The sequence below is a fragment of the Rattus norvegicus genome, chromosome 3 (genome assembly GCF_036323735.1).
Source record: "Rattus norvegicus strain BN/NHsdMcwi chromosome 3, GRCr8, whole genome shotgun sequence".
NCBI lineage: Eukaryota > Metazoa > Chordata > Mammalia > Rodentia > Muridae > Rattus > Rattus norvegicus.
Genome location: NC_086021.1, coordinates 48,235,780 through 48,261,908, shown reverse-complemented (window position 1 = coordinate 48,261,908; position 26,129 = coordinate 48,235,780). Strand labels below are relative to the sequence as shown.

General features: G+C 39.5%; 1 protein-coding gene across 1 annotated transcript in view; it reads right to left on the bottom strand.

Annotated features, from left to right (window-relative positions):
• The window catches only part of Kynu (kynureninase), a 150,711-nt gene that overhangs the window by 77,088 nt on the left and 47,494 nt on the right, over positions 1–26,129 (bottom strand). The window contains 4 exon segments of the mRNA NM_053902.2: positions 14,736–14,882; positions 17,241–17,315; positions 18,786–18,857; positions 19,946–20,007. Of these exon segments, the coding sequence (NP_446354.1) occupies positions 14,736–14,882; positions 17,241–17,315; positions 18,786–18,857; positions 19,946–20,007 (356 nt within the window).

The window sequence follows — 26,129 nt, the reverse complement described above, 5'->3', positions numbered from 1 at the left end:
TTTAAAAACAGTGATAGTTGCCTACTGTTCATTTTCTGGGTGGGTGGGGTGAGCTGGAATCAGAGACTTAATCCTTTGTAAAACTCTGTTCAAGATTTCTTTAAGTACCTCATTCCTTCCCCCATGGGATGCTTTCGGTGCTGTTCAATGAAAGAGAGCAAAGTCCTTTGTTAAGTACAGACATGTTCTGACACACAGACACAGATACGGGGACACATTCACAAGACAGCATTCAAAAGGGCACAGATTCAGACTGGACAGAAGACACAGGGAGAACAAATAGAGAATTCAAATCTGGGCTCTCTCTTCGTTGAATGACACAAGGGAAAATGCTTTGACTTTTGTCCCTCCATGTGACACCAATGCATTATTGGAGATAGTCTATTATTAATGCATTCAAACCGATGCAAGTCTTGATGCTCTACGTAAGCATTATTGGTATGATACTGTAATTTACTAGGAGTTGACGCCAACCATTGCAGCCAAGGTTTTGGTAGAAAACCCAGTCAATCATTTATTGATGTCCTCACAGAAGGTAAAACTTTTCAAAGGAAAATTTGGATTTAATGCTAGAGACAAATGAATAGTTCTGGTGACCATTCATATATGGATGCTGCTTTGGTATAACGGAACTTTTATAAACTGATTGCACCTGCTTGATATTTATTGGGTTTTGGTGGTTTTCCTCATCATTCAGTATTCAGAATTAAATGTGTGTGTGTGTGTGTGTGTGTGTGTGTGTGTGTGTGTGTGTGTGTGTGTGTGTGGTGCGTATGTGTGGTGTGTGTGTGTGTGGTGTGTATGTGTGTGTCGCACATATCTATGTGCATATCCAGTGGTCAGAGGAGCAGTATATGCACTATACTGTTCCTCTCTATCACCTCCACCCTATTTTGAGGAGACGGTGTTGCTCACTGAGCCTGGGCTTGTCATATTTTTTTCAAACTAAGATGGCAGGTGAGCAAGCCCCAGAAATCCTCTGTCTCTTCCTCCTTTAGTGATTGGGTGACAGAAGCACCTGTGGCTGTGCCCAGCTTTTTAACATTGGTGTTGGGGATTTGAACTAGGATCCTCAGCTTACTCAGCTAGTGTTGGTATCCAGTGAGCCATCTCTACAGACTCCCTTGTCTCCTCTTTCCCGATGTCTCTCTCTTTGCCCCCACCTGCGAGACTTTGTGTTGGTTTGAAGAAATGGGGTCTTCTTCTGTTGCCTAGGATGGCTCTAAGTTGCTGGCCTCAACGATTCTTCTGTTCCAGCCTCTCAAATAGTAGCTACAACTACAGGTAGGTATCACCATACACAGCTGAGAATTAATTCAACTTTATTAACCCTGATTGGATTATAATTGCTATTATTATTTATTAATAATTGAAAGAGCTTATGGTTGGGTCTGATGCATAATTCACATGCAAAAATAAAAACTGTTACAAAAAAGAAGTGGTTTGCAGAACTTTTTAAATCCACCACCATCTGCATTTACACATCAAATATGTGAGCATCCGTGTATGTGTGCTACTGCAAAGGGTAAAGGAGATGAGAGACTAAAGCAACCCATTTATTCATCTACTAGTTCGATGGGTAATGATTTGATACTCACTACTTGCCACGGACCATGTGTAAGATACTTGATGGGGAACAAAAAGCGCAAGAAGTTCTCACTGAGACTTTTGAAAAATAAATTACTAAATGTTACATTTGTCTGTAGTTTATCTCTTTAACCTTCAGTCTGACTCTTCCAAATAATTTTTAAAATAGTATTTACTTAATATATATGAGTACAACTGTGGCTGTCTTCAGACACACCAGAAGAGGGCATCAGATCGTATTACAGATGGTTGTGAGCCATCATGTGGTTGCTGGGAATTGAACTCAGGACCTCTGGAAGAGCAGTCAGTGTTCTTAACCACTGAGCCATCTCTCCAGCACACTCTTTCACTCTTAATAAGGTGCCCATATCATTCTGCTTTCATGTGCATGGAAAAGACTTAGCACTGCACATAGAAGGGATACATGAGACTGACCCTATTCTCCATTCTTTCTTCTTGCTTCCCTGAGTAGCAGTATGTCTCAGGCAGCCATGTTATCACTACGACACAGAAAGTCAGAGAACGCCGGCCTGTCACTCAGATGTGCTTCTCTGTGTAGCTCAGGAGTCTCAGGCCGCTACTGCTCTTTGGTTAGCAAAAGGAAGTGATGTATTGGGGCTTATTTTTCACTGGTCTTCTGTTCATTATACCTGCTAACTTTAATAGTTGGTTGAGTAAAGATAGACAGAGAAAGAGAGAGAGTAGAATGTGAAAGTGTTTGATTAAATTTCTAATAAGATCATGTGGGGCCTCCATGTGAATGAATTTTAACATTCAAGAGGAAGAGGTTCAAGTCCCTGGGTTCCTTTGCTAGCATCAGGAAGAAAGGGAACAGAAGGAAGGAAGGAAGTATGAGAGAGGGGAGGGGGTGAGAGAAAGAGAGAGAGAGAGAGAGAGAGAGAGAGAGAGAGAGAGAGAGAGAGAGAGAAGAAGAAGAAGAAGGAGGAGGAGGAGGAGGAGGAGGAGGAGGAGGAGGAGGAGGAGGAGGAGGAGGGAAGGAAGGAAGGAAGGAAGGAAGGAAGAAAGAAAGAAAGAAAGAAAGAAAGAAAGAAAGAAAGAAAGAAGGAAAGAGGGAAACATTGACTAAGACAGAAAACTAGAGCTGAGCCTTAAGTCTGGCAGAATGATGAAGCACATGATCTTGAGATAAGTGCTGGGTGTCAAAGTGTTGTGGGCAGATTAGCAGTAATTATTGACTTATCATGGTGGTGCAAGCCAGGGCGTTCAATGAGCAGCAATGGCTGAGTTGAGGGGCAGTGCTAAAAATCACTGGAGATGGTGGAGGTTAAGGCTATGCGTCTGTAGGTTGTTAGTATAGAAAAAAAGTAGCAGAGTAAGAAAATCAAAGCAGCATGGAAATCAGAGTTCTAGAAAGAATGGCTTGTGAAGTGGTAGGCTGTGAAAGTTAGCCAGGTTCCTGGTTGAGCTAAGGTTTGAAACTCTGGAAACCCTGAAGGGACACTAAGTGTTTTGCCTGTTTCCAGGCCCCAGGCCCCAGTCACATACCTTCAGCTCCCCAAAGACCCTGCCCCTGGAAAATAAGGTTTGTGGCCATCAGACACATAGGAGCAGTACCCTAAGCCCTTCCACCTGTAGAAAGATATCCCCCAACTCTCAGACCAAGCCAATAGGCAGTACCTAATGTTAGACCTTGACCCACCCCAAAACTATATAAGGATCCTATCTGAAAGGAATAAAGGTGTGAGAATTTACTCTGTCTTCTGAGAGCTTCTGTCACAAAAGCTGTAACACTGCCGCTTGGGGAACAGATCTGCCCCCACCCAAAAAAAATAAAAATAAAAACCCGCCACCAGAAGCTCCCCATCCCTACCTCTGGCCCCTGGCACAACCCCTCGCTGGCTACTCAGCCTCCCACCAGCTCAGGCCAGCCTGACTCAGCAAAGAGCAGCTCAGTGCAGCATCTTGGAGCAACTGAAGCGGCAGAAGTGGAGACGAGGCAGTGGAAGCGATTCCCCCTCCCTCCTTGCGGTCTCTCCCCTTCGCCTGAATCCTCACACCGCCGAGCCAGAGATCTCCACCGAAAGCCTCCAGTACACAGGCCCACAGTGGGTTGTTCACTAATAAACAGTCATGTAGTTTCGAGAACAGATGAAACTCTCCCTGCAAACTGATGTCTTCTGAATTTTCATGGCCTTCCCTGTGACATCTTAGCTACTCGGTTTTATTTTCCTCGACCTTGTCACCCAGATTTCCCCCTTACTATGAAGAGCACTTGTGCACCTTATACTCCCCATACAAATGAAAGTTCCGGCATCCATTGTTCTCATAGGAGTGTGGTTTCCTCTTTGATTCCTACTGAAAACGTAATGTTCTTCTCTCTTTCAAAATAAATTGTACATGACCTACCACCTAATAGAAAGCAGCCGATAAGAATAGAAAATGGGGGGGGGGGTGTTTTAAAAAAAAGCATTTCACAAAAGAAAACACCCAAGTAATATAGCACGTGTTTGAAAGCATGTATTTGGAAGATTCTGAACTCATGAGTAATCAGGTCACTGAATAGCTGATACCAAAATTGGCCACAGCACTTGTTGGGTGCGTTGGGAAACAGCTGCTCTCAAACATACTGCTTGGAGTGTGTAGCAAATTGACATAAGTCCGCAGGAAAGTGGATACTGCTGATTATGACTGAATTCACACGCAACTTATGATCCAGGGAGCGTAAGAAGCAGATGTACCAGAAATGTGATGGAGGCTTATCCTAAGTAATTTGTAATAACAGCCTAACTAGCATGTATAGTAACAGGCTTCGATTTAAAAAAAAATACCAAGCATCTGCTCTCCTCCAAATATAAAAATTGTGCTGTATTTCCTGTTAATATTGTATGGGAAAGGAAATATAAACAAGCGAGACCGGCTGAAGACAGCACAGATGAATTAAGCTTAGAATCTGCTAATAAGCCAAGCACAAAAGGTCTACCTACATGCAAGCTTTGTACTTCTATAAAGTGCCAAAGAGTTTAAAGGGACTTTAGGAGAATTTTAGAACCAAAGTTCTAACCTCTAAATATTGGTTATTTCCCAAACTTACAAGTCATTAAATAATACTAATTGAGACCGCATTAGGAATGGGGGCACTAGGTAACAATAAAAGCATAAAAGTTCCTCCCTTATGAATGGTGTTAGCATGCATATTTGTGTGCATATGTTTCTGTATGTGTGCATGCACACACATAAACACACACCTATATATACAAACATAGCATGCTCAATTTTTTTACGTATATGATTTTAGGTTTGACCACTTGGTAAAATGAAGTAGAACTCAACCCTGAGGAATAATATTTCTCCTGCTCTTAGCATTTTTTAGCTGTCTGTAGTCCTTTGTCTAGAGTTAGATCCCCTTGAGAGTCCTTCTCTCCATCTTAGCACATCTACTGAAAAGCCATGAGGAAGTGAGCACGTGGTACCCAGCCCCAGTTGATACAAGACGACTCTCACACCCAAGGCACAGGGAACACTGTGTATGAAAGGGCAAATGACGGTAAAATCCAGACGACCAGGAAATCTGCTGTGAGAAAGTGTCTCCTGGATATGACCAGGAAGGTACATTCATAATACTTCAGCAACATGCCTAACAGGACCTGGAGAACTATGCCCTCATGTTGAAATTAATTACAAAGTACAACATACTTCTTTCAGCCATCTACTTATGATTTGTACCGTTTGCTGCATACATGTGGTTTTTAACTACCCTTCAAACTTTGTGTATCCGCTTTCCTACCTCATGACTTGGAAATTTCTCTTCAGTGTTTTGGAATTGTACTTCATAATCTATTCCTGAACTCTCATCACTCCATTCCCTGTCATTTTCAGCTGCTATTGTGCTTAATCTCTGGAAACCAACCTCTCTTTCGCCTCACTTATCCACTCCTAACAGTGATTGTTATAAGACCCCCCCATCTTAGAATTGTCAATTTCTTTCTTGATTGACACCTTTAATTTTCTCCCTGTCTCTTTCTTCAGCTTTAGATTTCCACCGGCCACCCAAGAGAGTTACATAAGTCTAATTTTAAATTAGCCTAATTTTTCAACTCCACTTGAGAAGGAGAGCAATTGTACAGCAAGAGGGTAAACATTTGTTAAAATAAAATTGATAATGGGTAAATCTAAGTCAACCGTATCCCCAGTTCACTCCCATGACATCCTTCCATTTAAATTGGAACTGCTCATTTCTTCATCTGTTTGGCTGAATGTGCCAGGAGAATTTGACTCTATAGACATGTTAAATGAATGACAGCCTGTGGCATACTTAGAGACTGGTTTCAGCTACTTAATCCCTTACCAAGAATTAAATAAAGAACCTAGTGAGCACATTTATTTCCTAAGACTTTTACATTATATTTATATTTCGAATGTCTAAATATTTTGCCTGTGTCTATATGTCTTAGTTAGGGTTTTACTGCTATGAATAGACACCATGACCAAGGCAACTCTAATGAGGACAGCATTTAGTTGGGGCTGGCTTGCAGGTTCATAGGTTCAGTCCATAATCACCAAGGTGGGAACATGGCAGCATCCAGGAAGGCATGGTGCAGGAGGATGTGAGAGTTCTCTATCTTCTCCCGAAGGCTGCTAGCAGAAGACTAACTTCCAGACAGCTAGAGTGAGGGTCTTAAGCACATACTCACAGAGACACACATACACCAACAAGGCCACACCTCCTAATAGTGCTACCCCCTGGGCCTAGCATATACACACCATAACAGTATGTGTATGTATTTAATGTATGCCTGGTGCCTCAAAGGCTAAAAGAAGACATTGGATCCCTGGAACTGAAGTTACAGATGATTTTGAGCTCCCAGGTAAGTGTTGGAAACCAAGCCTAGGTCCTCTAACAATAGCAGCAAGTGTTCTTAAACGTGGGTCCACCTCTCTATCTCCCTAATTTTAATTTGCAATGGGAAATAAAGTCTATATCTGAGACACTTCCCATAATTTCATATTCACTGAGAAGTGGGGAGGGACGGCTGATTCACAGGAGAATGAGTGGCAGCCATGACAAATGGCAAACACCACATTCTTTACTCTGAGTGCATGAGGGAGAGGCTCTTCTGATGAGCCAGTACTGTGGAAAAAGAAACTCAGAGAAGTCGAATAACATGCAGGGGACCATATAACACAGCCAGTGACCCAGCCAGTGCGAGAACCCCAGACTATGATGGCCACACTCATGGTCCTCCTTCTCTGCTTTTTGTCTCATTTCTATGAAGGTTAATGAGACATGCTTGCATACTCAGGGAACATGGCTGCTGAGTACTTCGGAACGTTTTAAAACACAAGTTTTATTGGCCACCCTTTATGTTGGTGCTTAAGATTTAATATCTAAATTAAGAAGAAATTATCTTTATATCTTTTGTAATGCACTGCTTTCACAGTTATCCATCAAATCAGCTGGAAGTCCTCGTTGGAAATTCCTAGAGACCACTGAAGACGGTGCGAAATTCCTTTTCATTAGTTCCATTCATTAGCTTCAATAACTGCATATATTAGCTAGATCTCACATATATAGTAATCCTATAACTTATTAATGTTCAGAGTAAAATTCAATTGTCACCTTCTTTAATACAAGCCTTGATTGCATAATCAAACAGAACTGCTACTTAAGATTTGAAATATAACTTATGGCTATTGAATTTTTCTCCCAATTGATTTCTTTCTTATAGCTCAATATTTTTTAGAAAATTGAATCAGTTATTTATACACTGATATAAAGAGATATGCTATCTTAAATCACTTATTTAAATACATAGAGATATGATATACAGATACAGTAACTTAATGTTGAATTAATAATATGCCAGGGGATAAACACCTTTGTTATAGGCAGTGTTATAAAGCTAGAAGGTTGTGAGGAATTAAATGCCATCCTTAACGTCACTTGGGTAAAGTCATCCTACTGGTAACTCTACCTGAGTTACTAATAGAGTCTTTATTTCTCCCTCTAGACATACCAAGCTCTAAGTGAGAGTTGGTTTACATATAGAACGTGTTACAATGTGAAAGGCACTGAAGTGGAATTTTTAGAAGCTCTTGCATATCTTGAAGATCCTTAGTATTTTAACTTCTTTCTGCTTTCTGAGAGCCATATGATGTGTGTAAAACTTGCTTATTCTGGACCCTAGGGACCCACATGAAGATGGCATTTTTAGGAATGAGGTTGGATCCTTGATGTCATATAAACATGGGATGAACCACAACAATCATAACAATAGTGATAATAATCTTTTAAAACTGAAGACTTTGCCAAGTGGTAGTGGCACACACCTTTAAACCCAGCACTTAGGAAGCAGAGGCAGGCAGATGTTTAAGTAAAGAGGCTAGTCTGGTCTAGAAAAAAAGTTCCAGGATAGCCAGGGATAGTATACAGAGAAGCCCTACCTTGAAAAACCAATACATAAATATATAAATAAATAAATAAATAGGTTTCGTTTTTTTTTTATTAATTTGAGTATTTCTTATATACATTTCGAGTGTTATTCCCTTTCCCGGTATCCGGGCAAACATCCCCCTCCCCCCTCCCCTTCCTTATGGGTGTTCCCCTCCCAACCCTCCCCCCATTGCCGCCCTCCCCCCATAGACTAGTTCACTGGGGGTTCAGTCTTAGCAGGACCCAGGGCTTCCCCTTCCACTGGTGCTCTTACGAGGATATTCATTGCTACCTATGAGGTCAGAGTCCAGGGTCAGTCCATGTATAGTCTTTAGGTAGTGGCTTAGTCCCTGGAAGCTCTGGTTGCTTAGCATTGTTGTACATATGGGGTCTCGAGCCCCTTCAAGATCTTCCAGTTCTTTCTCTGATTCCTTCAACGGGGGTCCTATTCTCAGTTCAGTGGTTTGCTGCTGGCATTCGCCTCTGTATTTGCTGTATTCTGGCTGTGTCTCTCAGGAGCGATCTACATCTAGCTCCTATCCGTCTGCACTTCTTTGCTTCATCCATCTTGTCTAATTGGGTGGCTGTATATGTATGGGCCACATGTGGGGCAGGCTCTGAATGGGTGTTCCTTCAGTCTCTGTTTTAATCTTTGCCTCTCTCTTCCCTGCCAAGGGTATTCTTGTTCTCCTTTTAAAGAAGGAGTGAAGCATTCACATTTTGATCATCCGTCTTGAGTTTCATTTGTTCTAGGTATCTAGGGTAATTCAAGCATTTGGACTAATAGCCACTTATCAATGAGTGCATACCATGTATGTCTTTCTGTGATTGGGTTAGCTCACTCAGGATGATATTTTCCAGTTCCAACCATTTGCCTATGAATTTCATAAAGTCGTGGTTTTTGATAGCTGAGTAATATTCCATTGTGTAGATGTACCACATTTTCTGTATCCATTCCTCTGTTGAAGGGCATCTGGGTTCTTTCCAGCTTCTGGCTATTATAAATAAGGCTGCAATGAACATAGTGGAGCACGTGTCTTTTTTTTATGTTGGGGCATCTTTTGGGTATATGCCCAAGAGAGGTATAGCTGGATCCTCAGGCAGTTCAATGTCCAATTTTCTGAGGAACCTCCAGACTGATTTCCAGAATGGTTGTACCAGTTTGCAATCCCACCAACAATGGAGGAGTATTCCTCTTTCTCCACATCCTCGCCAGCATCTGTTGTCCCCTGAGTTTTTGATCATAGCCATTCTCACTGGTGTAAGGTGAAATCTCAGGGTTGTTTTGATTTGCATTTCCCTTATGACTAAAGATGTTGAACATTTCTTTAGGTGTTTCTCAGCCATTTGGCATTCCTCAGCTGTGAATTCTTTGTTTAGCTCTGAACCCCGTTTTTTAATAGGGTTATTTGTTTCCCTGCAGTCTAACTTCATGAATTCTTTGTATATTTTGGATATAAGGCCTCTATCTGTTGTAGGATTGGTAAAGATCTTTTCCCAATCTGTTGGTTGCCGTTTTGTCCTAACCACAGTGTCCTTTGCCTTACAGAAGCTTTGCAGTTTTATGAGATCCCATTTGTCGTTTCTTGATCTTAGAGCATAAGCCATTGGTGTTTTGTTTAGGAAATTTTTTCCAGTGCCCATGTGTTCCAGATGCTTCCCTAGTTTTTCTTCTATTAGTTTGAGTGTGTCTGGTTTGATGTGGAGGTCCTTGATCCACTTGGACTTAAGCTTTGTACAGGGTGATAAGCATGGATCGATCTGCATTCTTCTACATGTTGACCTCCAGTTGAACCAGCACCATTTGCTGAAAATGCTATCTTTTTTCCATTTGATGGTTTTGGCTCCTTTGTCAAAAATCAAGTGACCATAGGTGTGTGGGTTCATTTCTGGGTCTTCAATTCTATTCCATTGGTCTATCTGTCTGTCTCTGTACCAATACCATGCAGTTTTTATCACTATTGCTCTGTAATACTGCTTGAGTTCAGGGATAGTGATTCCCCTTGAAGTCCTTTTATTGTTGAGGATAGCTTTAGCTATCCTGGGTTTTTTGTTATTCCAGATGAATTTGCAAATTGTTCTGTCTAACTCTTTGAAGAATTGGATTGGTATTTTGATGGGGATTGCATTGAATCTGTAGATTGCTTTTGGTGAAATGGCCATTTTTACTATATTAATCCTGCCAATCCATGAGCATGGGAGATCTTTCCATCTTCTGAGGTCTTCTTCAATTTCCTTCTTCAGTGTCTTGAAGTTCTTATTGTACAGATCTTTTACTTGCTTTGTTAAAGTCACACCGAGGTACTTTATATTATTTGGGTCTATTATGAAGCGTGTTGTTTCCCTAATTTCTTTCTCGGCTTGTTTCTCTTTTGTATAGAGGAAGGCAACTGATTTATTTGAGTTAATTTTATACCCAGCCACTTTGCTGAAGTTGTCTATCAGCTTTAGTAGTTCTCTGGTGGAACGTTTGGGATCACTTAAATATACTATCATATCATCTGCAAATAGTGATATTTTGACTTCTTCTTTTCCGATCTGTATCCCCTTGACCTCCTTTTGTTGTCTGATTGCTCTGGCTAGAACTTCAAGAACTATATTGAATAAGTAGGGAGAGAGTGGGCAGCCTTGTCTAGTCCCTGATTTTAGTGGGATTGCTTCAAGTTTCTCTCCATTTAGTTTAATGTTAGCAACTGGTTTGCTGTATATGGCTTTTACTATGTTCAGGTATGGGCCTTGAATTCCTATTCTTACCAGGACTTTTATCATGAAGTGGTGCTGAATTTTGTCAAATGCTTTCTCAGCGTCTAATGAAATGATCATGTGGTTTTGTTCTTTCAGTTTGTTTATATAATGGATCACGTTGATGGTTTTCCGTATATTAAACCATCCCTGCAGCCTGGGATGAAGCCTACTTGGTCATGGTAGATGATTGTTTTGATGTGCTCTTGGATTCGGTTTGCCAGAATTTTGTTGAGTATTTTTACGTCGATATTCATAAGGGAAATTGGTCTGAAGTTCTCTTTCTTTGTTGTGTCTTTGTGTGGTTTAGGTATAAGGGTAATTGTGGCTTCGTAGAAGGTATTCGGTAGGGCTCCATCTGTTTCAATTTTGTGGAATAGTTTGGATAATATTGGTATGAGGTCTTGTATGAAGGTTTGATAGAATTCTGCACTGAATCCATCTGGACCTGGGCTCTTTTTGGTTGGGAGACCTTTAATGACTGCTTCTATTTCCTTAGGAGTTATGGGGTTGTTTAACTGGTTTATCTGTTCCTGATTTAACTTCGGTACCTGGTATCTGTCTAGGAAATTGTCCATTTCCTGAAGATTTTCAAGTTTTGTTGAATATAGGTTTTTATAGTAAGATCTGATGATTTTTTGAATTTCCTCTGAATCTGTTGTTATGTCTCCCTTTTCATTTCTGATTTTGTTAATTTGGACGCACTCTCTGTGTCCTCTCGTTAGTCTGGCTAAGGGTTTATCTATCTTATTGATTTTCTCAAAGAACCAACTTTTGGTTCTGTTGATTCTTTCTATGGTCCTTTTTGTTTCTACTTGGTTGATTTCCGCTCTGAGTTTGATTATTTCCTGCCTTCTACTCCTCCTGGGTCTATTTGCTTCTTTTTGTTCTAGAGCTTTTAGGTGTGCTGTCAAGCTGCTGACATATGCTCTTTCCTGTTTCTTTCTGCAGGCACTCAGCGCTATGAGTTTTCCTCTTAGCACAGCTTTCATTGTGTCCCATAAGTTTGGGTATGTTGTACCTTCATTTTCATTAAATTCTAAAAAGTTTTTAATTTCTTTCTTTATTTCTTCCTTGACCAGGTTATCATTGAGTAGAGCACTGTTCAATTTCCAAGTATATGTGGGCATTCTTCCTTGATTGTTATTGAAGACCAGTTTTAGGCCGTGGTGCTCCGATAGCACGCATGGGATTATTTCTATCTTTTTCTACCTGTTGAGGCCCGTTTTTTGACCAACTATATGGTCAATTTTGGAGAAAGTACCATGAGGAGCTGAGAAGAAGGTATATCCTTTTGCTTTAGGATAGAATGTTCTATAAATATCCGTTAAGTCCATTTGGCTCATGACTTCTCTTAGTCTGTCTACATCTCTGTTTAATTTCTGTTTCCATGATCTGTCCATTGATGAGAGTGGGGTGTTGAAATCTCCCACTATTATTGTGTGAGGTCCAATGTGTGTTTTGAGCTTTAGTAAGGTTTCTTTTACATATGTAGGTGCCCTTGTATTTGGGGCATAGATATTTAGGATTGAGAGTTCATCTTGGTGGATTTTTCCTTTGATGAATATGAAGTGTCCTTCCTTATCTTTTTTGATGACTTTTAATTGAAAATTGATTTTATTTGATATTAGAATGGCTACTCCAGCTTGCTTCTTCTGACCATTTGCTTGGAAAATTGTTTTCCAGCCTTTCACTCTGAGGTAATGTCTGTCTTTGTCTCTGAGGTGTGTTTCCTGTAGGCAGCAGAATGCAGGGTCCACGTTGCGTATCCAGTTTGTTAATCTATGTCTTTTTATTGGGGAGTTCAGGCCATTGGTGTTGAGAGATATTAAGGAATAGTGATTATTGCTTCCCGTTATATTCATATTTGGATGTGAGGTTATGTTTGTGTGCTTTCATTCTCTTTGTTTTGTTGCCAAGACGATTAGTTTATTGCTTCTTCTAGGGTATAGCTTGCCTCCTTATGTTGGGCTTTACCATTTATTATCCTTTGTAGTGCTGGATTTGTAGAAAGATATTGTGTAAATTTGGTTTTGTCATGGAATATCTTGGTTTCTCCATCTATGTTAATTGAGAGTTTTGCAGGATACAGTAACCTGGGCTGGCATTTGTGTTCTCTTAGGGTCTGTATGACATCAGTGCAGGATCTTCTGGCCTTCATAGTTTCTGGCGAGAAGTCTCCTGTGATTCTGATAGGTCTGCCTTTATATGTTACTTGACCTTTTTCCCTTACTGCTTTTAATATTCTTTCTTTATTTTGTGCGTTTGGTGTTTTGACTATTATGTGACGGGAGGTGTTTCTTTTCTGGTCCAATCTATTTGGAGTTCTGTAGGCTTCTTGTATGCCTATGGGTATCTCTTTTTTTAGGTTAGGGAAGTTTTCTTCTATGATTTTGTTGAAGATGTTTACTGGTCCTTTGAGCTGGGAGTCCTCACTCTCTTCTATACCTATTATCCTTAGGTTTGATCTTCTCATTGAGTCCTGGATTTCCTGTATGTTTTGGACCAGTAGCTTTTTCCGCTTTACATTATCTTTGACAGTTGAGTCAATGATTTCTATGGAATCTTCTGCTCCTGTGATTCTCTCTTCCATCTCTTGTATTCTGTTGGTGATGCTTGTATCTACGGCTCCTTGTCTCTTCCTTTGGTTTTCTATATCCAGGGTTGTTTCCATGTGTTCTTTCTTGATTGCTTCTATTTCCATTTTTAATTCCTTCAACTGTTTGATTGTGTTTTCCTGGAATTCTTTCAGGGATTTTTGTGATTCCTCTCTGTAGGCTTCTACCTGTTCTCTAAGGGAGTTCTTCACGTCTTTCTTGAAGTCCTCCAGCATCATGATCAAATATGATTTTGAAACTAGATCTTGCTTTTCTGGTGTGTTTGGATATTCCATGTTTGTTTTGGTGGGAGAATTGGGCTCCGATGATGCCATGTAGTCTTGGTTTCTGTTGCTTGGGTTCCTGTGCTTGCCTCTCGCCATCAGATTATCTCTAGTGTTACTTTGTTCTGCTATTTCTGACAGTGGCTAGACTGTCCTATAAGCCTGTGTGTCAGGAGTGCTGTAGACCTGTTTTCCTCTCTTTCAGTCAGTTATGGGGACAGAGTGTTCTGCTTTCGGGCTTGTAGTTTTTCCTCTCTACAGGTCTTCAGCTGTTCCTGTGGGCCTGTGTCTCGAGTTCACCAGGCGGGGTGCTGTCCAAGGGCTCTCTGCGGCGGCAGCAACCAGGAAGACCTGTGTCGCCCCTTCCGGGAGCTTCAGTGCACCAGGGTTCCAGATGGCCTTTGGTGTTTTCCTCTGGCGTCCGAGATGTATGTACAGAGAGCAGTCTCTTCTGGTTTCCCAGGCTTGTCTGCCTCTCTGAAGTTTCAGCTCTCCCTCCCACGGGATTTGGGTGCAGAGAACTTTTTATCCGGTCTGTTTCCCTCAGGTTCCGGTGGTGTCTCAGGCAGGGGTCCTGCCGCTCCTGGGCCCTCCCCCACGGGAGCCCAGAGGCCTTATACAGTTTCCTCTTGGGCCAGGGATGTGGGCAGGGGTGGGCAGTGTTGTGGTCTCTTCCTCTCTGCAGCCTCAGGAGTGCCCACCTGACCAGGCGGTGAGGTCTCTTTCCCACGGGGTCTGGGAGCAGAGAGCTGCTGCGGGCCGGGATCCACGGGCGTGGGACCTCCGGCAAACAGAGGACGTGCCCGGTCCTAGATGAACTCTGCCTCTGTGTGTCCCGATCTCACTAGGCAGCTCTCTTGCAGCAGACAAGTTGGTCTTACCTGTGGTCCCGAGGCTCAAGTTTGCTCGCGGGGTGCTGCCCAAGGGCTCTCTGCGGCGGCAGCAACCAGGAAGACCTGTGCCGCCCCTTCCGGGAGCTTCAGTGCACCAGGGTTCCAGATGGCCTTTGGTCGGTTTCGTTATTTTTAAAGAAACATCTTACAATAATTTAAAGTACACATAAAGTAATGCAGGTGGGCCGCGCTTGATCAGAGTGCATTGTGGGAAAGTACCAAGGAGAGAATAGTTGTCTACCTTTGCATGTCCGGCTTGTGTAATGGCAGGAATGTTGAACAGCTGTCCAGTATAAAAGTGCAGGCCACTGAACAGGACCACAGCAATTGAGTCTCCTTCCTTCTCAATTACTTCCAGTATGTCCTCCATTCTTAAGGTCTCTTCCCCCTAAGTCAAATTCAGTGCAAGTTACACAGTATAACAGCAATAAACATGTTACTGCATTTCACAAATGTCTTTCCCACATAAACCACCGAAGGGGTAATCTTGCTTCCCCATACCAATATTCCTCAGAAATCTGGCAAAAGAGCAGCACTGGGAAATACTTTGTTATTAAGAAATGAAAAGTAAGTTTTATTTAAGTGCTAGTCTGCATGATCCTACTTGCTTCTTTCTAATTCAGTATTTAATTAATCTTTACTATTTAGAAACTTTTCAATAATTTTCCCTTTCTCTTTAGCCAACCAAAAAAAAAAAAAAATTCCACGACATATCTTACAGCATAGCTGGAGGTTCATATTGCACTTATCGAGTTAGTGGTGCTTTTTCCAATAAGAACTCACTTACATAGCTTTCTCCTGGGTTTTGCCAATGTGATGTTTCAATTAGTTTAAAATTTGATCTTTCCCAAGCTGGTGTTAATATAGAGAAGAACATGAAGAGAGCTGATCAAGATAAAGCATCGAAACAAAGTCTAACCTCCCCACCACAACTATCGATTGAAAATTGTCAATGACGTGAGAGTTGGTCTTGAAAAAGTAACCAGCTGTATGAGATCGATCACATGGGGCACACCTGCTGTAGCGAGAGCAGGTGCAATGTATTTACAGCTTTCCACAGGACTTCTCTCCAGGTAAATATGACACCAATTTTGGACCAGTACTTGATTAATTGCCTTAATATCATTTAGAAAACTCTTTAAAACATCACTATTTAAGTTTTCAAATTTCGTTCTGTCGGCCAAGGTCTATGCTAGAGGACTTGTGTGAGTGTGTGTGTGTGTGTTTGTGTGTGTGTGTCTGTGTGTCTGTGTGTGTGTGTGTGTCTGTGTGTGTGTGCGCGCGCAGCTTCTAGTAGAAGAGTCCTGGGGCTTATTTACCAAATAGGAAACATTGATATTGAAATCTGTTTTATTAGAGATACACTTTTTTATACATATAAAGAAGAGAACTTAGTAATTATAAGAAAAATTCTACTTAGGGAACTGGCAAATTAAACCTCTTTTAAAATTCTAATGTAGTTTGACAGCTACAACTTAGAAATCAGACTAAAGATAGTATCACAGAACCTAACCATAATTCATTTATCTAAAGAATCGCCATCAATCAATGCGGACATAAGGTTCTGGTAAGATAAAGCTCCCCTCATTTTGACCTGAAGCTGTTTAGTAATGCAAAAGGCTGTTTAGAGTGGACCCAGGGGATATACTGCTGGGCATCTGTAGCACTGACTCTTGGGAACTAGCTATTTATACAGCACATGTGAAAAAAGTACCTCTTGTAGATGTGAGAATCTTTTATCATAAATCCTGCATGTTGGTTACTAAACACACTGGAATCTCAGATTTTCCAACTTACTGACTTTAGAAAACTTGCTGTATTTTAAGAACAAGAAAATACGTGAAACTTTGTAAAAGAACATGAAAAAGACAGCATCCACATAATTTCACAATGGTCACTTAATTTAATTTTAACGGGAATCATCGGCTACTACATTGCAAATTTAAAGTGGTCCACTCAGTTTGCCCTCGTTTTTTCATCTGCTTGACGATGGACTTCATTGCTATAAAAAGAAAAGTTCCTCACCATGTGTTTAGTTTTTGAAAATGAAAATTATTATATTTCCCCGTAGATTGCTGTCTATAAGCAGATGAGGGTAGGTGAAAGACAAGGCTAGAGCAGTAGAAAGGAGGGCAGGCTGAGAGTTTTTGAGAGGTGGGAGAGAAGGAGGGAGAGAAAGAAGAAAGATGGAGGAAGAGAAAGATGATCCAGATTTCTCGTAACTTTAAATAGCCACAGGTAGCTATGAGTATCTTATAAAGGATGGATAATTATAGGACAATTTTTCTTATCTCGGTGGGTAGTTCATATCAATATCAATTGGCTCTGAGTTTATTGTGTGGACATTTTGTGAGGTGAAAATATATTGATATAAATCTGGTTGATAAATTATAAGCCTCTAGAGTTTTGATTTTACCAGGTTACGGGGTTTGTGACAGTTAACCGCAGAGGGCCGATGGCTGGGAATGTGAGCAGAGTTTGCAGCTAGAGTTAGGAAGGGATGGTGCATCATTTATCATCATCATCATTATTATTATTATTATTATTATTATTATTATTATTATTACACGCTACACTTCCCATTCATTCCTTACTTAAGCAAAAGGATCTAACAGTAAAAAAAAATGCATGAATCATTTATGCTTTTTTGAAATTTACATCAGAGCCATGAAGATAATAAACTCTTGAGGGAAATAAATGGACACAAAATAGAATCATCATGAGCACTGCTTTCTTTCTCAGATACCTCTCGTGGCTTTATCATCCGCATACTTTTCTCAACATCAAGTCCATGAAGTTGAATCTGTGACTCGATCGCATACTGAAAAAGAAAGAAAATCTGTTCATTAAATTAATCCCAAAGCAGAGCAATGCATGTAATAATCTCCTCTGGAAACAAATAAAAACAACATCGAAACCATGGCACTAGATTAAGTCACGTCAGAGGTAGGATGAACAGCTCCCTCAGAGAGGCACATCTTACTGTGGTTGGCCAGCAATCAGCGTACCTGTTGAAGTACCACACATTAAAGGTGGTCAGAAGTGCAGGAAGCTTTTCGAACTAAAGGTAGGTTTTATAAATTCACTCAGAGCAAGTCACAACTGGGGCTTGTAAAATAACCAAAGAGAGGAGTGTGAAGTGCTCGGCTTGACTTACGGTGTCCTAAGTCCAGCTCAAGACAGGAAGAGTCAGGCTGCAAAGACAGATCCCATTGAAAACCCCATGCAGAAGGTCAGATATGCATTCGATCAAATAACTAAGAGGAGCTGGAATACTCTTCAAGATAACAAGTGCTTAATCTTCTTTTTAGCTAAATAATCATGATTTGGCTTACTAGAATTACACGCTTTAAAATACAAGATGTAGTATAGAATAATCAAAACAGGAAGTGTCACGTTTCTTTAAAACTAAACACAAGGGTTTCATCTGTTTACGGATCTGGAAGAATTATTATTATTATTTGAGGAAACCACAAGAAACCCTTTAATCTTTACTGTGTGTAGAGGTTTATATATGGGCACATTTTCTTATGTGTGTTCACTTGCTCATATAGAAGCCATTGGTCAATGTCAAGGTGTCTTCCTTGATCATTCTCTACATTATTTTTGAGCCAAGATCTCTCATTGGAAGTGGAACTTACTGTCAAGATAGACAGTCTGTCCACTAAACTACAAGCATCCTCCTGTCTCTCTTATCTTTTGTCCTGGGACAAGCAGTCCACAAAGCAACACTCAGCTTTCTATGTGAGTGGGAGGCATTACTATTGAGGTCCTTATGCGTATGTATCAAGCTATTTACTGACTGGGCATTCTTCCTGCATCTCCATTTTATAATCTTTAAAATTTTTTTCATAAAAAGGAATAAAAACTTATTTCTAGCATACCATGACAAACAGGTACAGATACAAGTTCATATGACAATTTAATGTTGTTAAAGGGTTAAGTAGTGGAGATTGTATTGATTCAATTTTAAAAAAATAAAACAGCAACAGGAATTAATAAAACATTTATAGCCGCACTTGATTTAGGCAATGGTTTGCTCAATATCTTTAAAAAGACTAATAAATCAATGTCCCCATTCAGCCCTTTCCTCATGAGCACATGTTTTACTTGAACAAAAGAAATAATTCTACTATCTGGAAAAAAACACTTAAATCAAAAGCACTTGACAGATCTTTTTTTAGTCAGCTTACTTGGAAATGACTAGAGAATAAACATTCAAGTCAGGGAAAGGATATATCCCTCTACGAAGAGTAGAAAGAACATAAATATAATTTGAAGAAATCCTTACATGATCAGAAGGGAAGGCTTTGGCTTCTAGAAGAATTTTGTGCCGCTTTGGTGTAGGCTTAAAGAATGATAACTACAAGGAAACAGAGTTATAGAGAAGCATTAGTGCACAATTTCCACGTTTGCTCCTTTATGGCACTCTTTCATGTTTTAAGCTCCAACGTTTGAAGGCATTCATTAATTAACCATCTTAGATATCTGACAGGGCTACCTTTTCAATTAGCCTAGTTTCCAATGAATTATGAAGAGGGCGGAGATATTGGCTCATTGTGTTTATCAATGGAAAACAAACTCAGAGGAAACTGTGAGGCAGATAAAACCAAATTCCAAAGCTTTATCTAAATGGTAATTGAAAATTTATCTTCCTAAGCACTTAAAGGTAATTTCTCTAGAGTGGGACTGAAATAGCTTTTCTATGCATGCATGTCTTATTTACATATCTTACATTGCCAATTTGGATCCCTGTGTTACCTGCCCCCATCTGGTTGTTTGCTTTATGGTATTATGGTTTAGGTCCAGGTAAATGCTCTTTGTCCCTGTCCTGAACCCCTGTCCATTTTAGAGGCACCAGCCAGGAGTAGACTACTTATGCACTGGCCATTTCATTTCTCCACACAGTCTCTGGGGAATAAATAAACCTGGCCCTGATTCTAATACAGACGACAACACCTGTCAACAGGGTGCTCACCATTGACCATGGTGCTAAATTAATTTTCACATATTCCCTTATTGAGTTCTGTACACCTATAAGGAAGGTACGGTTGTCCTCATTGTTACAAAGGGAAAAACTAATTCTTAGAGACACTAAATAACTTAGTTGGGAGTCAAAACTAAAACTAAGGATGCAGGAACTTTTAGACATTATTGAAAACATACTCTTGAGTGTTTTCACCAGACTATCCCACTTACTTCCTCTCCCCACCCCCTGTATGAGTAAACCCCAAAGGTACTTAACCTATGCTATTTTTCCCCAGGAGAACCAATTCTTCCATGTTTAAGAAGGAACCAGGAGATCATGGTCTAGCATTTCTTGGTGAAACTAAAGAATCTCACATGTGTTCTTTGAATAAGTAACCCACCAGAGGCTTATGAATTTGAGGAAGAAATATATAGATTATGCAAATGAGAGAACTCAAAACACAAATGGGAAAGAAACCTTACCAGCAGGAGATGTAAATTAACAGTCAAAGCATTCATTAGAGCTATTTCTTTCTCATGGGCTCCTGTAAAATAATCGTCAAAAAAATACATCACGCCTGAGGTTTTTCTTGGTGGTTGGAATGGAGTTGGAAGAGAGAATGGAGCTTTACTCAATTATATCAATGGTTTTAGAGAAAAGGGCATATTAATGTATCATTATGAAGGACAGAGGTGTTCCTGCCTGACTGATTTACCAAATTATACCTGGACTTACATACATGTAAGCAGAGATAAATAATAGTATTCTACTTTTTATGTTATCAATAACAAAGCCAAAATAATAATCATTTCTATGACCTGAAAACTGAGATTAATTTATCCTATTATTATCAGTTTGCAAAATCCTCAAAGAGTACTTTTCATGTGTGTGTACCTGTAAAATGAAATTAGGATTAATCATAGCTTTAAAGTTGGTTGTTTCCAATGTCAAGCTAAAGTTTACCTGTAGTAACAGAAGTTGGCTCTTCTAAGCATATTTCACTGTTATCACAATGAGATTGGTCACAGTTGTCAGGACAAAAGAGCTGTATGGCAAAATGCCAGAGCTTAAATACCTTTATTGATTTACTCATATGCAGGAGGATATGCAGAATTCACCATTGGACCTGATGGCCCATGTTTGAGAATTGGAATTAGGAGGGAAACAGAGCCTACCCTTGTGACTTGACAGCTCAGAGGAGCTCTCATACCTTCTGTGGCTCAACTTTTCAGATGTTTGTTTAAAGAACGAACAAACCTAGAACTACTTTCCTCACCAAGACTGAGGAAAATATCTATCACAAAGTTAATAAATCTGCTAAATAAAATATATGTTATGGAAAATACAGTGGTCATACACTGTTTACTCAAAAGCCTACCTGTGAGTTCCCTTTAGAAATATAGAAGTCAATGGAATAATAAGTTTGATAAATTTCAGGGTAAGTGCATTTGGAGTGGGGTCATTGGAAATGAGTGATTAACTGATGAATTCATATATTAACATAGACATTCAAGGAGAAGCCTGTATTTTCCTTTGGTCAAAGGCTATTTGTTTTGCTAAATGGATTTCATTATTTGTTGTACAATTTGTGAAGAAGTGGTGAGTGTTAAAAGACAGCCCATTTTAGAGGGGAGCAGATCTAAAATCAAAGGGCCAGGAAAACAATCTCCTTCTACATCTGTAGACACAATAAGTGGACATGATAGGCTTACATCACACGAAATGAATGATATATACCTTCTCCCACACAAAAAGTACCTTTGAAATGTGGTATTAAAATGAGTGTTATCAATAGTATTCTATCTGTTTCTCTATATTGCAGCATAATTTTTTACTGACTCTTCTGAAATAAAACTCCGTCCTATGGTTTTGGTCTTGATTAAATGATTGATTCATTTTTATTCATCAATATTTATTATGAAAACCACTTATTAAGAAGTTTTGAAGCAGAAAGTAAAAGGAGAAACAGAAAGAATGAAAACAGTATGCTAAGAAAGTAGGATTAATGAAGGGAAACATTTAAAAACAAAAATGGGTTTTGCTTAAGCATTGCAAATTTATTAAAAGTACCATGTTCTGGGGAAATTATGGTCTGTCACATGATATCCAGTTCATTTTAGAGGACCTAAAATGTGTCTGGCATGGGCAAGTTCTTTTCTTTTCCGGAGTTGAGGATCAAACCCAGGGCCTTGAGCTTGTGAGGCAAGCGCTCTACCACTGAGCTAAATCCCCAACCCCGGGCAAGTTCTAATGCTACAAGAGTGTGCTGCTTAGGCACACTGGTCTGAGTTAATATCGTGGCATTTCTTCCTCACTTCCAAGGCCACGCTCACTCTTGTCCAATTCTTTGTCAATAGTCTCTCTCTAGTTTGAGTGATTATTTATCCCCACACCATTATCCTTACTGTGAGGACTGCAAATGAAATTCACCAGAGCGCTTCACCAAATGCCACTGTAAGGTACTGCTGAGCCGAGCCCAAAGGCAGGGTTCATTTATTTAAGATGCAAATATGCATACCTAGGTATGTGCAGGAGGGATGCTAGTATAAAGTCTTAAAACACCAACAGAAATGTTTACTGTGAATATAGCTAAAGGCACTTAAGAGCAAATTATTCTCAACATCAGAGCAAGGCAAACCAAACTGATTTTTAGTTTGTTTTCAAAGGAAAGTATACCTAATTGACCTCATGGGTTCAAGTTGTACCTTGAAAACAAAATTGTTCTACAATATTTCAATATTATCTAAGAGATAAATTATTTAAGTTAAATGAAACTCTTTCAAGTAGCCTCTCCTTGTTCCCTTTCTTGTCCTAAGAGCCTTCTTTGAATTAATGAGGAAATATCATGACCTAAAATTATTCAGAGTGCAGCCTTTTTGAAGCTTTCTGAAAGCTTAAGAACTTGGAAAGCTCTCCCCCTTAGGGGACCGCTTGTGATTTTCTTTGATAAATGTCATAGTGGGAGTTGCTTCATCTGAGGTGGGTATTTTCTGGCTTGTTTATTCTTTGCATCTAAATGCAAGCACTGTGTTCTTGTATGGAAGCCTGGCAAGGTAACATTTCTGGAGCCATTGCCATAAGGCAATAATTTTTAATTTCACATCTGGAAGTCCAAAGTGAGCTAAACCATTACAGACTCCACTGAGGAAGTGCACTGACACTTGGAAACCTACAACTTGTACTATTTCACACAACCGTTCAGCAAACAGAATCTATTGTGGGTTTCCTTCATTGTATCAGTATAGAAACTGATACTAAAATAAGACTGACCCAAAGTCTCACAAATAATAATAATTTTTGTTCAAAATTACATTCAAAAGCACTGTTTATAGACATTGCCCGTGAGTCAAGTATGGGAGGTCCAGATTCAGAACTGATTTCCTTCTTTGTCTCTTTTATCCCAATATAATTTGAAAGTTATGCAAGCTGAAAAGAGCAAGCCCCTAAGCAAGTCCTGTTGGGTAAGACAATCCACTTGGACTGTCGTATCATCTTCTTTCTGCTTCATTAAGCAGATGCAGATGCTATTGTGCACTTGCTGTCAGGACTGTAATTAGACAAAGCCCTAAGGAATTCTTACAGTTGCAAATTTCTCTGGCCCCTAGTGATGGTGAGTGCATTAAGAAGGCTCTGGAATAGTTGAAGCAGATCACCTGGGGATCACTGCCCCTCTTATGGTCAACCACAAGTTTCATAGAGAAAATATGTTCATATTCCATTTTTATAAGCTCAAATGCATACTTCTATCCCTTGGTAATTTTTATGTATTCAAGGGAAGTAGACTTAATAATAATCCTAATAATATTCTCAAGCATATCTATTTCTAGAATTTGATAATATGACATTAATTAGAAGGGAAAGTTACTCCATGTTCCATGTGTTGTGGAATTGTTGGCTCTATATAAAATGTTTTATTAATAGTTTTTCTTCATACCCAAAATTGAAATTCTTTTATGTCTGAATAAATATGCCCGTTCATTGTCTCTCTCCCTTCCTGTTGATTCTAGAGGTATCAGTGTGTACGCATAACTGTCAGTGCCCCATTGAAATTCTTTTTAAAGAATCTCGTGCTAAACTAAAGACTGTGCTTTCAAGTAACTAGAAGATCCAACAATGTCTAGAATAAGACATGTCTGTCTGTTCAGGACATATGTAGATAGCTTAACAACCAAGGAAAAGTAACTTTCCATACTTCATTGTTATTTAATTATTCCATGGTATTTAAGTCATATCATCTGGAGTCAATTTCTGTTTCTTATGATACAATGTAAGGAAGAATAATAAAAGCTGTAATAGAGCAGGAAGCATGGCATAGTGATAGAGTACTTATATCCTTATGTAAGGCCCTAGGTGCCATCTGAGGATACCCATACAGACACACACACACACACACACACACACACGCACACACACACACACACACACACACACTTTGTATTTTTAATATTTCAAGAATAATTATCTTTTATATGGATTTTTATATTGGAAACTGAAATGTTTCTAAATTAATTAATAAAAAATTTCAAATAAAAAGGTGCAAAAAAAAAAGAAGAGATGTCTCTTATGGTGGGCTCTTTACTCCAAGCTTTTGGGACAGAGCTCTTAAAACTCATTCTTCCTCCTAATGATAAGAAGGTCTCCTGTCATTCCTAACATGGTATGACTTAGGTGATGTCAGAAGAAAGACCATGTGACCAGATGGGTGGAACTTGTCATCTCATCTACCTACTGTTTAGACATGGACAAGACATTGAGCCTCTGAGAACTCAGCTCCACAGGTTCTGAGTTGGAAAGCAGACCCAAGGACTGAAGGCATACATGACAAGGGCCTATAGGACCTCTCACATGACTGCTGTGTCAGATTTTGTTCTTTAAAATGAGCTGGACAGAATGTAGAAAGTGTATCTGACTCTGGGAAGTGGGTGTCAGAATTTAATAAAGTGATGGTTTACACAGTTCAATGTCAGAACTGGTTTCCAATGTTAGAGACACACAGAATGTGAGTCACATGACTCTGTATAGTATTTGCAAACTAGATAACATTTAACAAAGCAAAGGTCAATTAATGCAGCTTCTTCAAATTTAGAAATCTTTAGGCCTTTTATGCAAACTGACTACCTACAGTTCTTTTTTGTTCTCCTCATTAACAGCACTGGTGGTGACTGCTTTGAAATTTTTGCTACCTTTATGTGACATGCTTGTATTTATTGAGCAACAAAAAACTTGTACATTTAATGAGTTGCAATAGCCCTATAAACTTTTAAGTAGTCAAAGTAAAGTCATGTAGAGTTTATTGGCTTTATAAATAAATCTTACTAAATAATATCATATTACAATTTCCCTGGCCTGTATATAAATATACTAACTCCCCCTTTGAGGATGATAAATACTAAAAACAAAATAACAGGCTTAGAATGCAGTTGTTATCTGAAAAACAACCTGGTATACACACACAAACACACACACACATATACACACACACACACATACACACACATATACACACACATACACAGACATACACACACATATACACACATACACACACACATACACACACATACACATACATACACACAAACATACACATACATACACACACATACACACACATACACACACACATACACACACCTATACACACACACATACACACACACATACACACACATACATACACACACATACACACACATACACACACATATACACACACATACACACAAACATACACACACATACACACACACATACACACACATACACACACCTATACACACACATACATACACACATACACACACACATACACACACCTATACACACACATACACACACACATATATACACACACATACACACATACACACACACATACACACACACATATATACACACACATACACACACACATACACACACACATACACACACACATACACACACATACACACACCTATACACACACATACATACACACATACACACACATACACACACCTATACACACACATACACACACACATATATACACACACATACACACACATACACACACACATACACACACACATATATACACACACATACACACACACACATACACACACACATACACACACCTATACACCCACACATACACACACATACACACACACATACACACACCTATACACACACACATACACACACATATATACACACACATACACACACATACATACACACACATACACACACATACACACACACATATACACACATACACACAAACATACACACACATACACACACACATACACACACACATACACACACATATATACACACACATACACACACCTATACACACACATACACACACACATATATACACACACATACACACACATACACACACATACACACACACATACACACACCTATACACACACACATACACACACATATATACACACACATACACACACATACATACACACACATACACACACATACACACACACATACACACACATATATACACACATACACACATACATACACACACATACACACACATACACACACACATATACACACATACACACAAACATACACACACATACACACACATACACACACCTATACACACACACATACACACACATATATACACACATACAC